The sequence below is a fragment of the Durotheca rogersii genome (assembly GCF_024521655.1).
Source record: "Durotheca rogersii strain YMJ 92031201 chromosome Unknown GGS23scaffold_3, whole genome shotgun sequence".
Classification (NCBI taxonomy): domain Eukaryota; kingdom Fungi; phylum Ascomycota; class Sordariomycetes; order Xylariales; family Xylariaceae; genus Durotheca; species Durotheca rogersii.
This window is the reverse complement of record NW_026251234.1, coordinates 2,941,365-2,955,222: the sequence shown is the minus strand read 5'-3', so window position 1 is coordinate 2,955,222 and position 13,858 is coordinate 2,941,365. Positions and strand designations below refer to the sequence as shown.

General features: G+C 41.4%; 3 protein-coding genes across 3 annotated transcripts; 2 read left to right on the top strand and 1 right to left on the bottom strand.

Moving 5' to 3' along the window:
- Positions 1–8,229: 8,229 nt before the first annotated feature.
- GGS23DRAFT_307172 (D-tyrosyl-tRNA deacylase) lies at positions 8,230–9,490 on the top strand. Its single transcript, XM_051512766.1, has 5 exons — positions 8,230–8,399; positions 8,490–8,668; positions 8,787–8,829; positions 8,907–9,100; positions 9,175–9,490. Exons 1-5 carry the CDS (start codon positions 8,393–8,395, stop codon positions 9,298–9,300), a joined length of 549 nt encoding a protein of 182 aa, XP_051375831.1. The 5' UTR covers positions 8,230–8,392; the 3' UTR covers positions 9,301–9,490.
- On the bottom strand, positions 9,389–10,550 carry GGS23DRAFT_307290 (yippee-domain-containing protein). The gene has a single exon (XM_051512767.1). It carries the CDS (start codon positions 10,449–10,451, stop codon positions 9,531–9,533), a length of 921 nt encoding a protein of 306 aa, XP_051375830.1. The 5' UTR covers positions 10,452–10,550; the 3' UTR covers positions 9,389–9,530.
- A 2,219-nt stretch (positions 10,551–12,769) lies between these two features.
- Positions 12,770–13,795, top strand: GGS23DRAFT_603228 (ornithine decarboxylase antizyme-domain-containing protein; the record flags this gene model as incomplete). The annotated part of the gene is made up of 3 exons (XM_051519447.1): positions 12,770–12,924; positions 13,019–13,507; positions 13,588–13,795. The coding sequence occupies 3 exons, from the start codon at positions 12,770–12,772 to the stop codon at positions 13,793–13,795; spliced, it is 852 nt and encodes a 283-aa protein (XP_051375829.1).
- Between the last annotated feature and the right edge of the window lie 63 nt (positions 13,796–13,858).

Sequence of the window (13,858 nt, the reverse complement as noted above, 5' to 3'; positions counted from 1 at the left end):
AGCGTGTTACGTAATGCATTAAGAGGGTATGTCTTACCGCACCACTACAGTACCCGTACGCCTACGTCTAGAACGTTCGTACCTACGTACCCGCACGCTTACGTCTAGAACGTTCGTACCTACGTACCCGTACGGTTACGTCTATAGCGTTCGTACCTACATACCTATACGCTACTTATAATAACACTTTACGATATATATTAATAATTTACGTTATACGTTATACTTACTTATAAAATATATATTAATTAATTAATTTAACCTTTAACATTATATATCCGTTTTAATATAATTACTTTAAACTTATAAATTAAAGTCTTCATATTAAATAAAACCTAATAATAAACTAAACTATATAATATGTAATGATCTATTTAAACGTTTATATTTATATATATTAACACTTTATATTATAAAATAAATAGGATAAGTAGAATAAGTAGAATCAATAGAATAAATAGAATAAATAGAATAAATAGAATAAATAGAATAAATAGAATAAATAGAATAAATAGAATAAATAGAATAAATAGAATAAATAGAATAAATAGAATAAATAGAATAAATAGAATAAATAGAATAAATAGAATAAATAGAATAAATATCATTACGTAAATCAGGAAAGCTACGTAATTATTTAGGCTACTTTATAAGTAATAAAATATAAGAAGAAGAAAGTAAATTAACTAATTATTTAAAAATAAAAAAGAAATAAAGAAAATATAAATTACCTATATGTAAATAATAAGAAGTTACGAGTTATATTATATAAGTAAATTAGAAATTAAGGTAAGTAAATGAGTAATTCAAGAAAAAGTAAAGATCTATATATAGGTAGCTTTTTACGTAATAGATATAATATTTAATAAAATTAAAAAGTAATATAAAGATTAAAATTTAGAAATAAAATAATAAATAAAATAATAAATGAATAATAGTAATACTAAAGTAATAATAAGATAATAATAAATTAAATTAATGTTATATATTAATTAAAGTACCCTTTATATACCTATATACCGTTAGGTATAAATAAAATACGCTGAAGCACTTCGCGCTTTTCTAGGTTTTCGTATCGAAAACTTAAAACCTCTCTAAAGACTAGGAGAAAAAGGGTAAGTAAGAATCGATATTTAATTTAACTACGAAAAAGAATTAATTAATAATTAATTCTTAATTAAACAGAGAGAAATTAACCTAAACTAAATAGAAAAAAACTAACCTACATTAAATAAAGAGAAATTAACTTAAATTAAATAGAGAGAAATTAACTTATATTAAACGAAAAGAAACCAACCTAGATTAAACAGAGAAAAATTAACGTAAATTAATTTATATATTAATAGTATTAAAATAGGTAGATACTAAACGTATTAGTAAGTAAATAAAGATCCTGTTACGTATGCTATGGTTTTATTAAATATATCTCCTTTAAATAAGCTATATGAACTTTTAGCTAATAAAAATAGAATATCTTTTAAATAACTTTATGATTATAAGGTTATTCATAAGGTTATTTATAGGGTTATTTATAAGGGTATTTTTATAAAGGAATTACCCTTATAAATAAATTAATATAATGAAAGGTTTAACGTATTATAACTATCCTCCAGATAGGATAAATATTTACGTTTTATATAATAGACAATAGTATCGTAAATAACCTAATTATTCTTTAAATAAACTAAAACCCCTACGGCCCCCCGAAGGAGGGGCCCTAGCATGCTTGTAATGAATAAAGTTCGTAGCATTAAAAATCATTATTAAATAAATTAAGTATACTTCTTATAACTCTTTATTCTCTAGATAGGTTATTATTTTTAGCGTTTACGTTAAAAAGAAGCTCGAATTATTCTGTAAAGCAGAATAAATCATGCCAAATTTTAATTGGGTAGCCCTTTCTGTGCCTCCACTATAGCGTGCCTACGCTGCTACTGTTTAGTACTATATTAACTAAGGTTCTATAACTAGACACAGCCCATTATAGTTATAAAGCGTTATATCTAATTAAATCTAAATCTAATTAAAGAGCTTAAAAAGAAAATTTGATTAATATAACTTATGCAGAGTTATTTTAGGAGATACTTTATTTTTATTAGCTAAAAGTTTATATACACTAATTAATTAATTAAAAGTTCGTACGGCTCATTTAAAAGGGATGTATCTAATAAAACCTCAGCATACGCATCTATCTATTTACCTACTAACGCGTTTAATCCTATTTTAATCCTATTTCAATTTTATTCATATATGAATCAATCAATTAAAGTCAGGTTCTCCTTGTTTAAAAGTCGATTGATAATCCCTTTTCGCAGTTCAAACGTCGATTCCTACTTACCTCTTTTCCCCTAGCCTTCGGAGAGGTTCACCTGGAGAAGCGCGGAGCGCTTCGACGTATTTTATTAATAACGTTATACGTGGTTAAAAATGGTACCTTTCGCGTTTTTTAATAAGGGGCAGGGTGGCCCGCGGGGGGGTGGCCCGTGGTCATGTGATACATGGTACACTTTCTACGAATCTGTGGGCGTGCAAGCACGTAATCGGTCACGTATAGCCATAGGGTAAGCCCTACTCTAGCGAGGGCTAATCGGGATAAAAGGTACGTAAAAACGGCTCCAAAAGGCTACGTAGATAGCTATAATTTCATTAACTATTTACCCTTTCCTTAGATAGCTATATGGTAGTACCTTATACGTTTCGTAAGCTTATTATTACGTTATTTTATTATTATCTAACTACCTGCGCTACGGAAGTAATTAGGTAACGAAAGCTCCGATAAACGAGTAGCTTAAGGTAACCGTATAACTACGATTAACGGTAGAAAGAGATTATCGATAAGTTAAACGATTAAATCGCGAAAATAACCACGAAAATAGCCACGAGATTATAAGATAAGGCGGCCGAGGAAGGAACCGAATAAAGGACTACGTAGGATATCGCGTTAAAGGACCTCCGTAAGGAGATACGTAAAAAGCTATAGAAGGGCTTACGTAAAACGATTAAATATATTAACTAGCGTATAAATACCGTAAAGTATCTCCTTAAGGAAATAATAATTAAGCTAGAAATAATAGGCGAATAACGGTAAGGAAGCTATTATTAAGACGTCGCCGATTTAATAAAAGAAGGCGATTTTACCGACGTTAACGAGGATAAGGATAACCTTTATATTAAAGACCTAAAGATTCTAAAGAAACCAAATAAATCGGCTATAGAAACTTAATAAGTTTACGGTAAGGATTACGGTAGGAGCCGCGAGGATAGCCGCTATTATCGTGCCTCGCGTTTAACCCGGCGTAAGAGCTACCGCCGCCGGGGCCGTAGCCTAAGTAGCCTATTAGGAAGCTCCTCCGATAGTAATTCTGATTACGGCAGACGACGTAACCGAAGGATAAGAAATAGGAATAAAGGTACCGTATTTAGGAAGGACGGTAGGATCAATTAGAAGAAATTCGTCTTTAATTCCGATAAGGACGCTTATCTTAAGGGAATCTCGAACTAAAGCTTATATCGGGATATACTTATGCTTTTTATAAAGGAAGTAAGGTATAGAAAAGGAGTAGAACTCGACGAATAAGACGAAATATCCCTAACGAGAGTAATCGCCGGAACCTACCGGGGTTAACCTTTATAATTAATAGCGGGCGTATGTTTAAATACGAGGATATTAAAGATATTCGATTAAACCTATGCCTCCATAGGAAAGGCTCGTTAATAAGAGCTATAAGAGTAACTTATTAAGGTAAAATACGACGGTAAGGACCCGGTAAAGTTTACGTTTAAATAATAACTAACCGTCCGTTAGTATATAAATACCGGCCTCGTAATCGATAAAGAGTAGTAAATTACGATATTCCTTAGCTATATATAAAATAAGGTAGCTAATTAGGTTAAGATCGTAAATACTATAACTAGAACGAAACCTATAGACTTATTAGACGTATTTAATAACTTTCGCGAAAAGTTCCGTAATAAGATTAATAAGTATAATGGTAATAAGAGTAGCGGTAATAATAATAACTAAGTTAATAACGCTTAAGGTAAGAAAAAGAATAAGAAGAAAAAGCCCTCGTAGAACTAATAAGGAGAGCCCCTTTACTTTAACTATAAGGAGTATAGGCATAAAGCTAAGGACTACCCGAAACCGCTAAAGGAACGAAAGGGCAAGGGTAGCGGTAGCGGTAATAATAATAGCGATAACGCCTTCGGCGGATTAAGGAGCGGTTCGAAATAACCGTCGACGTAATATACTACGTACGTACCGTATACGTTACCTTAATTCGGTTATTACGATAGCGGGGGTAGGGTATATCGAACGAAGATAGATACGGTAAAGCTCTCTAGGCTAGTAAGCGCTTATAACGAGCTACGCCGTAAGAAGGACCCTAAATAAAAGCCTATACTTATTAACCCCGGTAATAACCTAACTATAACTAACTCGTTAAAAGGCGAGCGGCCCGTAAAGCCTTTAAGAATTAACTACGGAACGGAGGCTAACGCTTATAAGGATTACCTATTCTTCGATATAGGAGCTAACGTTTACGTTACGAACGATTTAAAAGATCTAGACCCGAGAACGGTAATAACGTTACTACCGGGTTACGTTATTAATACGAAAGGAGGCCTTATAAACGTTACGAAGATAGGTAAGGCTACTTATTATCTTATTAGCGACGACGGAGAATATAACCGAGCGTAGTTAAATTATACGTTATTTATTAGCTCCTTTTTAATTAAGATCTTCTCGGGAGAGTTATTTTATCGTAGCAGAGGCTAATTAAATAAGAATAACATTATAAACCTTAACGGAACCGTCCTAACGACCTTAAACCTTAAGAAACGAGGTTTCTTATTATAAGAATATAAGAAAGAAGAGCCGAAACTCCTTCCCTTTAAACGGTACTAAGGGGACGCGCTAAGGTACTAACTCGGTAAGCTTAGCGAGATATTATAAGCGATATTAATATAGCTAGACGATAATATTATAAAGTAATTAATACTATAGTATCGCCGCCTTTATTACCCTAATACGGAAAGACTTATATAAACTATTAAAAGGTCGGTAGGAATCGACCTAGATCTAGTACTTATAAAAACGATGCCTTATTACGCGTATAATCGGGTAAAGATTACTAGGATATCCTCGAAGGATCCTTAGGAGCGTACCTAAACTCCTAAGGAGATTACTTAATACGACCTCGGAAAGTTATAGCCTCTATCGATCGAGAACTACCGTTATTTTATATTAATCGTAAACGACGATAGTAGAAATAAAGAGTTTACCTAATATAAGTCTAAGGAAAAGGCTTAATAAGTATTAATAACTTACCTTACCCGAGTCTATTAGTTACTCGAGGCATTACCGAACGCCCCGGATAAGAGCCGGCGACGGATAAGAATATTACGCCTTAACGGCGGCCGAAAGTTTAGTATAAGCGCTATCGAGTAATTTTATAACGAGAAAGGCATTACGTTAAATACCTCTACGTTAAATAATTAATATTAAAACGGCGTAACGAAAAGAAGTATACGCTTCCTATAAAACGACGCTAAAGTAATCTACGTTTAAATAAAGATCCCTACTTACTTCTAGGACTACGTCCTCGTAGTAACGGCGTATACGATTAATAAGACTAGCGTTTCGTCCGTAAAGAAACTTATATCATACGAGAGATTTATAAACGGCATAGAGCTAGGAAAGAATTATAAACCTAATAACGCGTATTTACGTATCGTCGGTAGCTATTACGTAGCTTATATTAATAAGAATTATCGGGTCGTTTCCGAGAAAATAAAACTACATAAAGCCCGCGCCGTTTTTATAGGTTACGAAGGAAAGTATAACTACCTAGTCTAGTTTATAAAAGGAGGTCGTTTCTTAAAGACGCCTTACGTTATCTTTTACGAAGAACTAAGAGACTCCGAAAGGGCTCCCGACCTAAGGAACGTCGTTAGGTCCTTACCTAAGTACGTTTAGAAACGGCTACGGTATCGGAAAAAGATCGCGGCGATTAACGTTTATAATAAGAATAATAATATCGTCGACGAAAACGTTATAAACGAAGATAAGGGTAGGATACGTTCCCGAAGAGAGCGCCTGAAGAAGAAACTACCCTAGATTTATATATTAAAGGTACTACCTAAGTTAGATAAGGTACGTTCCGCCTTAGCGTTAAACGACTCGTAAGAGGGCGAGTTAGAAGGAGTATTTAAAGACGAATAAGATACGCTTAAAATCGCGTTTAAAAACGCGCCTTAAGAGGAGCTATATTATATTAATACGCTTGCTACCGTACCGTAAAAGTAAAGCCATAGGTAGATAGTATTAGTAATAACGGGCTTATTTAGGATAAACGAAAACGAACCGCTCTTTAAGGGGGTAATGAAGGAACTAGAGCGTAATCTTTAAACCTAAGCCGTTTTTAAAGAGATCCGAGAGAACTTAAAACGTAATACGTTTAAGTTTATATAGCCGAGCGAGATAGTTAACGGCTATCTTATCGACGCTAAATAAGTCTTAAAGAAGAAGTTCTTATTTAACGGAAATCTCGATAAGCTAAAAGTACGGATCTACGCCCGAGGATTTATATAGAGAAAAGGTATCGATTATAACGAGACTAAGGCGATAACGGTAAGGGTAATATCGTAAAGAATGCTAATAGCGTTAGCCGTTATTTATTAATAGTATATCCTTTAGATCGACTTTATTACCGCTTACCTTAACGGAAAGCTAAACGAAAGGATCTTTATAAAGTAGTTCTCTATATTAAAGGAGTATTTCGAGGCCTATGAAAAAGAGAAATAAACCTATAATTATAACGAATCGAAGATTATCGAGCTAATTAACCCGTTATATGACTTAAAATAAGCTAAAGCCGCGTAATAATAACGTATAAGAGGTATTTTAAAGAAATACGGCTACGTTTTATTAACCTTAAACGACGTTATTTATATAAGACCTGGAATAGGAAACGTAATCGCCTCGTATATAAACGATTTCCTATTATTCGGACTTAAAAAGGAACGACTTTATAAACTCGCGAATATAATTAAAGAAGAGGTTAAGGTAATTAACCTAAGAAACGTTAATTAATTTTTCGGGATCCGGATAAAACGATCGTCTTTTACGGGAAACGTCCGGCTCCATTAATAATAATATACGGAAAAGGCTTTAAAGAAGCTTAATTACGGCGATACGAAGCCATACCCGTTACCGTATAACCTAAAGAATCGGGACGTAATCGTACCGAAAGAGGTTAACGATAAAGCCGACCTACGAAAGGTTTAAAAATATACCTCGCTAATAAGAAAAGCGAACTTTCCGGTATATATTATAAGACCTAATATTAGTTACGTAGCTTCGACTTAGGCGCGTTTTATAAATAACCCCTTATAAGAATATCTAACGAGAATTAAACGCGTAATACGATATCTTAAAGGAACGGTAAGCTAAGGGATCCGGTATCGGTAATTAAATGAAAGTTATCCTTATAAAAAATATAACGAGATAGGTCTTTACGGCTACGTAAACTCGAATTACGCGGGAGATATCTCTATAGCTAAATTAATAAATAATTACGTATTCTTTATAGTAAGAGCTTTAATCGTATAGATATCGAAGCTTTAGTCGGTAGTCGCGCGAAGCTCGGGAAAGGCCGAGTATATAGCCTTATCGACGGCGGTAGTAGATGCCGCGTAAATACGTAATTTCCTTACGGAATTAAGCGTAATACCCGTAGGCCCGATTACCTTATAATACGATAATACGACGGCGAATATATAAGCGAAAGAAACCGCGATAAATAAATAAAAGCAATATATCCGAAAGAACTATTATTACGTAAGGTAAAAGGTAAAAGAAAAATACGTTAAACTAAAATACGTACTATTAGCTAAGAACGCGGCTAATAAGCTTACGAAGCCCTTAAAAGCGAAGGAATATTAGAGGTTTATTAAGTTACTATATCTAAAGGACCCGTAATAGCCTTACTCCTTAAACGAAATAAGTATATAGATAGAGAGATAAGGAAAAAAAATACTACGGAATTAGGGCCTTACGTTATTTAAAAGCCTAACGATAGCCTTACCTAGGCTGAGAGGACGTATAGGCGCGTAAGTACGTAATCGGTTACGTATAGCTATAGGGTAAGCCCTGCCCTAGCGAGGGCTAATCGGGATAAAAGGCACGTAAAAACGGCTCTAAAAGGCTACGTAGATAGCTGTAATTCCATTAACTATTCACCCTTTCCTTAGATGGCTACAGAATCTATAAATATAGGCTACTCGTATGCATACTCTACTATCGCTTATATACTTACGTGTCTCCAATTACATATAATCCGGTAACGTCAAAGGGGGTATCCCAAGTTCTGTAGGCCGCCCGACTCTCAAGATGAAAGGTTGGTACTCCCCCGCTCTACCTCCCCCCAACACTGGCGTTTCTACATTTCCTCACCTCAACGTTCAATTCTTTGTTCTATACCTTATAGTCATCCTGCAGCGCGTGCTGTCTGCCTCTGTGACAGTGGAGAAGGAGGTCGTGTCTTCCATCGGGAAGGGGCTTCTAGTCTTCGCCGCGATGGCCCCCGGCGATACAGAGAAGGAGGCGGAGTCTCTCGCGGCCAAGGTGCTGAAGCTGAAGCTGTGGGACGACGAGGCTGGAGCAAGAGTATAGTTTCATATCCCCCTTCTCTCCCTTCCTCTCACCACTGGTCTTACCCCCCCCTCCCTTCTTGGCTTCCCTCACGCACTCGTGCCTTGTGGTTTACGCCTGACGTCTCCCCCAGTGGAAGAAGAGCGTACGGGATATCGGCGGTGAGGTTCTGTGTGGTAAGTTTGAATCTACCATGGGCTTGGCCGTTTTTCATGAGCATCGGAAAATCTGATGGTGAAGTATTCTGTGCCAGTGTCTCAGTTTACCCTGCTCGCGTCTACGAAGAAGGGTAATAAACCTGACTTCCACGGAGCGATGGGCGGGGAAGAGGCCAAGCGATTATATCAGTACTTCTTCGACAAGATACTACAAGACCATGCGCCCGGCAAGGTAAAAAATGGCGTATTCCAGGCGATGATGGAAGTCGCCCTAGTTAACGACGGACCTGTATGTCTGGCACCCTTCAGAATCCCACAGGTTAATACTGTTTCTTACCTCGTTTCGTTTTCCTCACCAACTAGGTTACATTGGAATTGTCCACTGGTCAGAGGCCCGCGCCGGTATCAGCGAAGGCATCCGCACCGAAGCCAGTAGCGGAACTCGAGATACCTAGAGACTCGCCAATAGAAAGTAGCGGTATCATGTAATGCTTATGACGAGAGGGTATCAATACTATATTAACAATGCGTGGGCCTTAAACCAAAAGCAATTCCAACGATCGTCTGACACCAGTGATCCTAAGAACCTGAAAACTCCAGACATGTGAAACCTGGGTATAAACGTACGTCGAGATAGCCCGCCCGCCCCCTTGATCCATTCTTGGGCACACGGAATACCCCAACCGAACAGACGTGATCGCTTAAAAGAGAAAATCACGTTAAGTGGCGTTATTCTTCAGGTGTCTATTGACCTTCCGGTTCCTCCTCTTAGCAACAACTGCGGGGTCCCACATGCCAGCAAAAAGATCCTCACACTCGTCCTCGTCATCCGAATCAAAGGTGACAGGCTCCTCGTCATTTCCTGCTAGGAAGTATCCCTGCTTCTCATCCACTTCAAGTTCCGGCATTTCATCCACCACGACGTCTTCCCAGCCCCGAAAAACGACAACGCGTTGGGTTTCGAGGATGAACTTCCCTATTTTGTATTGCTGTGTCTCCTCCTTTGCGTCTATGTATTTCCACCCCACCTTAGTATGGCAGATGAGACAGGTGATATCCGCGACGACGTGGGAGCCGGTGACTAAGAGGCGAGTCTCAGGCTTGCCGACCCTAATGTTCATAAGGTCTCTAGTCTTGGCGCCCTTTGGTGGGAGCTGGTCGGGTTGCGATACTAGGTAGGCTCGGCCATATCGCCCTGTGAAACCTTTGCTTACGATCTGCGAACAAAAAGCAAAGTCACTGGCACAGGTTGAGCATCGGATAGTATCGGGTTGGGCTTGCGTGAGTTTTGTAGCGCTGAGGGGTTCTACGGAGGATCGGGAGTAGCGGTCTTCGTACCCGGAGTTGGACATGAGGGACTGGGTCACGAACAGAGAGCGAGTCCGCAGGCTGCCAACGGGGTTCGACACGACAGAGCTCATCGGCGAGGTACTCAGCGATGGTGGGGATTCTTCATCAGCCGGAATCTCCCGAGTTGCGCGGGGGCTTTGTCGCCGACGGCGAAACGGCACGCTGAGGCCCCCAAGTAGATAAACGGGAAACTTGAGCGCCCCGGATTCTTCGTGAGCTGGGGACGGAGCCGGCGGAAGCGTGGGGTGGAAGGGGGCCGGCATGACATCGTTGAACATCATGGAATACATCTCGGTAGTTACGGACGGGCCAAACTACCTATGCAGATAGCAACCTCGGTGGCGTCGCACTCGTAGGAAGCTGAATCAAGGATATACAGACAAGGCCCTGTAGCGCTTCGTTCGGCGTGGACACGGATATTCCGGGTGTATCGGTAGTATGGCCTTTTAACGCCCAAGGCCTAGGCGTGCTCGCTGGGCCTACCCTAGAATGCCTCTGGCCCGCAGAACCAAAAGGCCGAGGACGAGAAGGAAGAGGAGGAAGCGGATGGAGAGGGAAGCCGAAGTGCATCAATGTCAATATCGCAACATAGAGCCTCGCATCAGGCGGGGGAAGCCAGATGGTTATAAGGAGGATAGAGACAATAGGGAGGGTTGCCGAGGACTACTGCTACTCTGATGATATCCGACGGAGTAACAGGGTTAGGTAGATGAGCAGGACGGACGGAGGGGGTTCCAGGAGGGACAGCGAAGAGGCACTGGGCGCCGTTTAAGAGGAGGGGGGAGGGGGGAGAGACTCGCGGAATGGCGTGGAGGGGTAAAGCACGGAATACCCTCGGAGGGTGCGGGCGACAACCAAGTCAGGCTCGCGCTGCTAACGGAAATGTCGATACGCATGTAGATATACCTGCGCACGTCGACAATAGGCATGTAGACATACGCGTGTAGATACGCACATGGAGACATACGCATAGGTAGATATACCTAACGCATGTAGGTAGAGGTTAGGTTAGGAGGAGCAGCTGCAGTGCAAAGTTGATCCCGTGGTACTTCTGCATCACGTCATGAGAAGTGGGAGGACCATGAGGCGCAGGCGCATCTATCTTGGGCCTAGAGGTAGGTAACTACCTAGGTACCTAGGCAGGTACCAGGACATAGGAGGTAGGATACTTAAATACTAGAAGGTACTAGTACGAAAGTGAGTCATGAGGGATGTTTACCACTGGCTACGAGACGACTACTACTATACGTGATTGGCAATATAATATTATGTGACTGATTGACTTAGCCGACCGACTCCTACGAGCAATCTTCCCAGTCGAACGTAGGTACCTAGTACATATGTAGTTCGAGGCTTACCACAGGTAGGTACCTAACCTCAGGTATAGAATAACACGCCTACATTCCAGCGCCGTCTCATGCTGACTTGATGCAGGGCTCGAGTACCGGCAGTAGCGGGATACGCTTCAGGCTTCGGGTCTGACTTCCAAGCTCTCTTAGGCAGGTGCCTACACGGAGGTAGGAGAGGTGCTTAGGTAGGTGCTTACTGAGGTCCTTAAGTAGAGGTACCTAATCGTTAGGGAGGCACCTAATCGTAGGAGGTACAGGCGCGATCGCAGATGTCCACCGGCCTACCACCTTTATATGAGTACACAGTAGAAGAAAAAAACTCAGGTGGACCTGTCATTTGAGCGAAGACCCGCTTGATGGGGTCAGTGGCTGGCCGGCATCCACATAAACTGGGCAAACTGTGCTAGCGTGGCCCTCAGAAGTCCAATCGCAAACCATTTGGCTCGATTAACTAGCTGACAAGCACGTGATGGACCTATAGGGTGCCACGGTTGAGGACTCGGCGGCATCATTGGTCGACTCGTATGAGTCTAGCCGTTTCTAGAGTTAGGTAAGGTTACTTTGAGTTGAATTGAATTGATTGCTCTCGGGAATGTTGGCGGCCTATACATGTACTAGGTACCCGGTATATGGTCGCTACGTATGTGTTTTGTATGTATTACATAGGATTGAGCATGTAGTAAGTACCTTGCCGGAGGCAATGGGGTGGCGCTGACCGCTGTATCCCCTCCCAGTCCTCAGGCTACCTACCTACCTACCTACCTAAGGTAGGAGGTAGATAGGAGGTAGGTATCTTCCCAGGTGCCTGGTACTACGGATGAACCCGACGTATTATTCGGGGGTAGGTACCTTAGCCGGTAACTTACGGTGGCCTAAGGCAGCTTATATGTAATGGTTTATATTTCTTCCACCCCACCCCTCTCCGCCTCGTCTCTTGCTGCCATAAACCGTAACAATTCAAGCCACTTTCGCTTCTGCCACCTGGTGCAACTGCATTTGTCCAAGATTCGCTGAGGAAAAGAAAAGAGAACCCATCGCCTAAGCCTGAGACTACTTTCGACCTCAACAACAAGACCGCCGAACCTAATACCCTCAATTAACCTTGTCAATATCGCGGAAGATTGAGTCGACCTCGCCTTCCGACCGACGAACGTTCCTGCTACGCTTTCGCTCGGGCTATCCTTTTCGCCGGCATTCTTATACTTCGTTGTGTGTTATTAGCTCGATAGTCTCGATAGCCCTGGATTCCATCAGTGATCATGGCGCCAATGAAAACCAATCAAAGTAACAGTAGTAGTAGTAACTACGGCGAGGTCGTGGCCCGTCAGGTCAATGTCCTCGCCAGTTGCTACCTCGTCGACCCTACCGCCTCCCTGAAGGGACTGCACTACTGCACTACGGGGGCTGCAGGTGAGTTCATCCCCGAACCCGAGACATCATCCAAGCCACCTCTGTGGGATCGTGCGCGCTGATCAGCAACGACGTTGCCGGAAACCGTAGGGGCCGAGTGGTATTCCTGAGGTCCCCATCTCAGGCCTACCCTCTCCCCCGTCAAGCCCCCCCCTCGCGGCCATCACCTCCTCCAACGAGCTCGCGCTCCAGCCCAGAAGCTCCAAGAAGCGCAGCTCTAGCTACAGCGCGCCCTACAGCCGCAGCCGCCGAGGGGGGGCAACACTTCAGATCAGGGAAGAATGTGAGAGATTCTTCTGCGAGACCATGAAAGCCGTGTTCCAGGTTGAGTGGAACACGCCTAATAATGGCTCCCTCCTGGCTGGTGTTAATTGCGCGCTCACGCCACCCGATGACTATACGAAAACATCTGAGCTCTCCTTCTCCGGTAACACCATCGACGCCTCCGTCCGAGCTAATGGATGGATGGAGTTTTGGGATTACGCTGGGGGTGCCAGCTTCCGGGCCTTCACGGCTGAAGGCGACGGCCAGAAGTCGCTATTTGCCTTCTTCGACAGCGGGCTTGTTGGTCGTGATCTGAAACAAGCGTACGCAAGTCCCCAGATCCCCCCACATCCGTCGACCTCCCCACCGTAGCATGATCCGTTACTAACATTAGATGCTTTAGACTCATTGCCTTGATCGAATTGGCCGATGTCCCGATGGGATGCTCCTATATCGTGATCTGCGTGGACCGTTCGATGCCACACAACTACGCAAAATCATTAATGCGAAGTCTTCAGTGGGTCGGGTTTGACTTGGTCACCCTCGACCACTGGGCTAGAGATGTCGACGTCACCAGCGACAAATGGTTGTTCATGGGGATGGAAATCTAACTGGGTCTCTGGATTCCAAATGCTAGTCTAAACAATCCCGACCTGTCCAGATGCTGGGGTGCT

Coding starts and splice junctions, on each gene's coding strand:
- GGS23DRAFT_307172 (XM_051512766.1), top strand. Junction 8,830..8,906: donor CGGCGGTGAGGTTCTGTGTG/GTAAGTTTGAAT, acceptor ATTCTGTGCCAG/TGTCTCAGTTTACCCTGCTC. Junction 9,101..9,174: donor CCCTAGTTAACGACGGACCT/GTATGTCTGGCA, acceptor CTCACCAACTAG/GTTACATTGGAATTGTCCAC.
- GGS23DRAFT_307290 (XM_051512767.1), bottom strand. CDS start 10,451: ATGTATTCCATGATGTTCAACGATGTCATGCCGGCCCCCTTCCACCCC.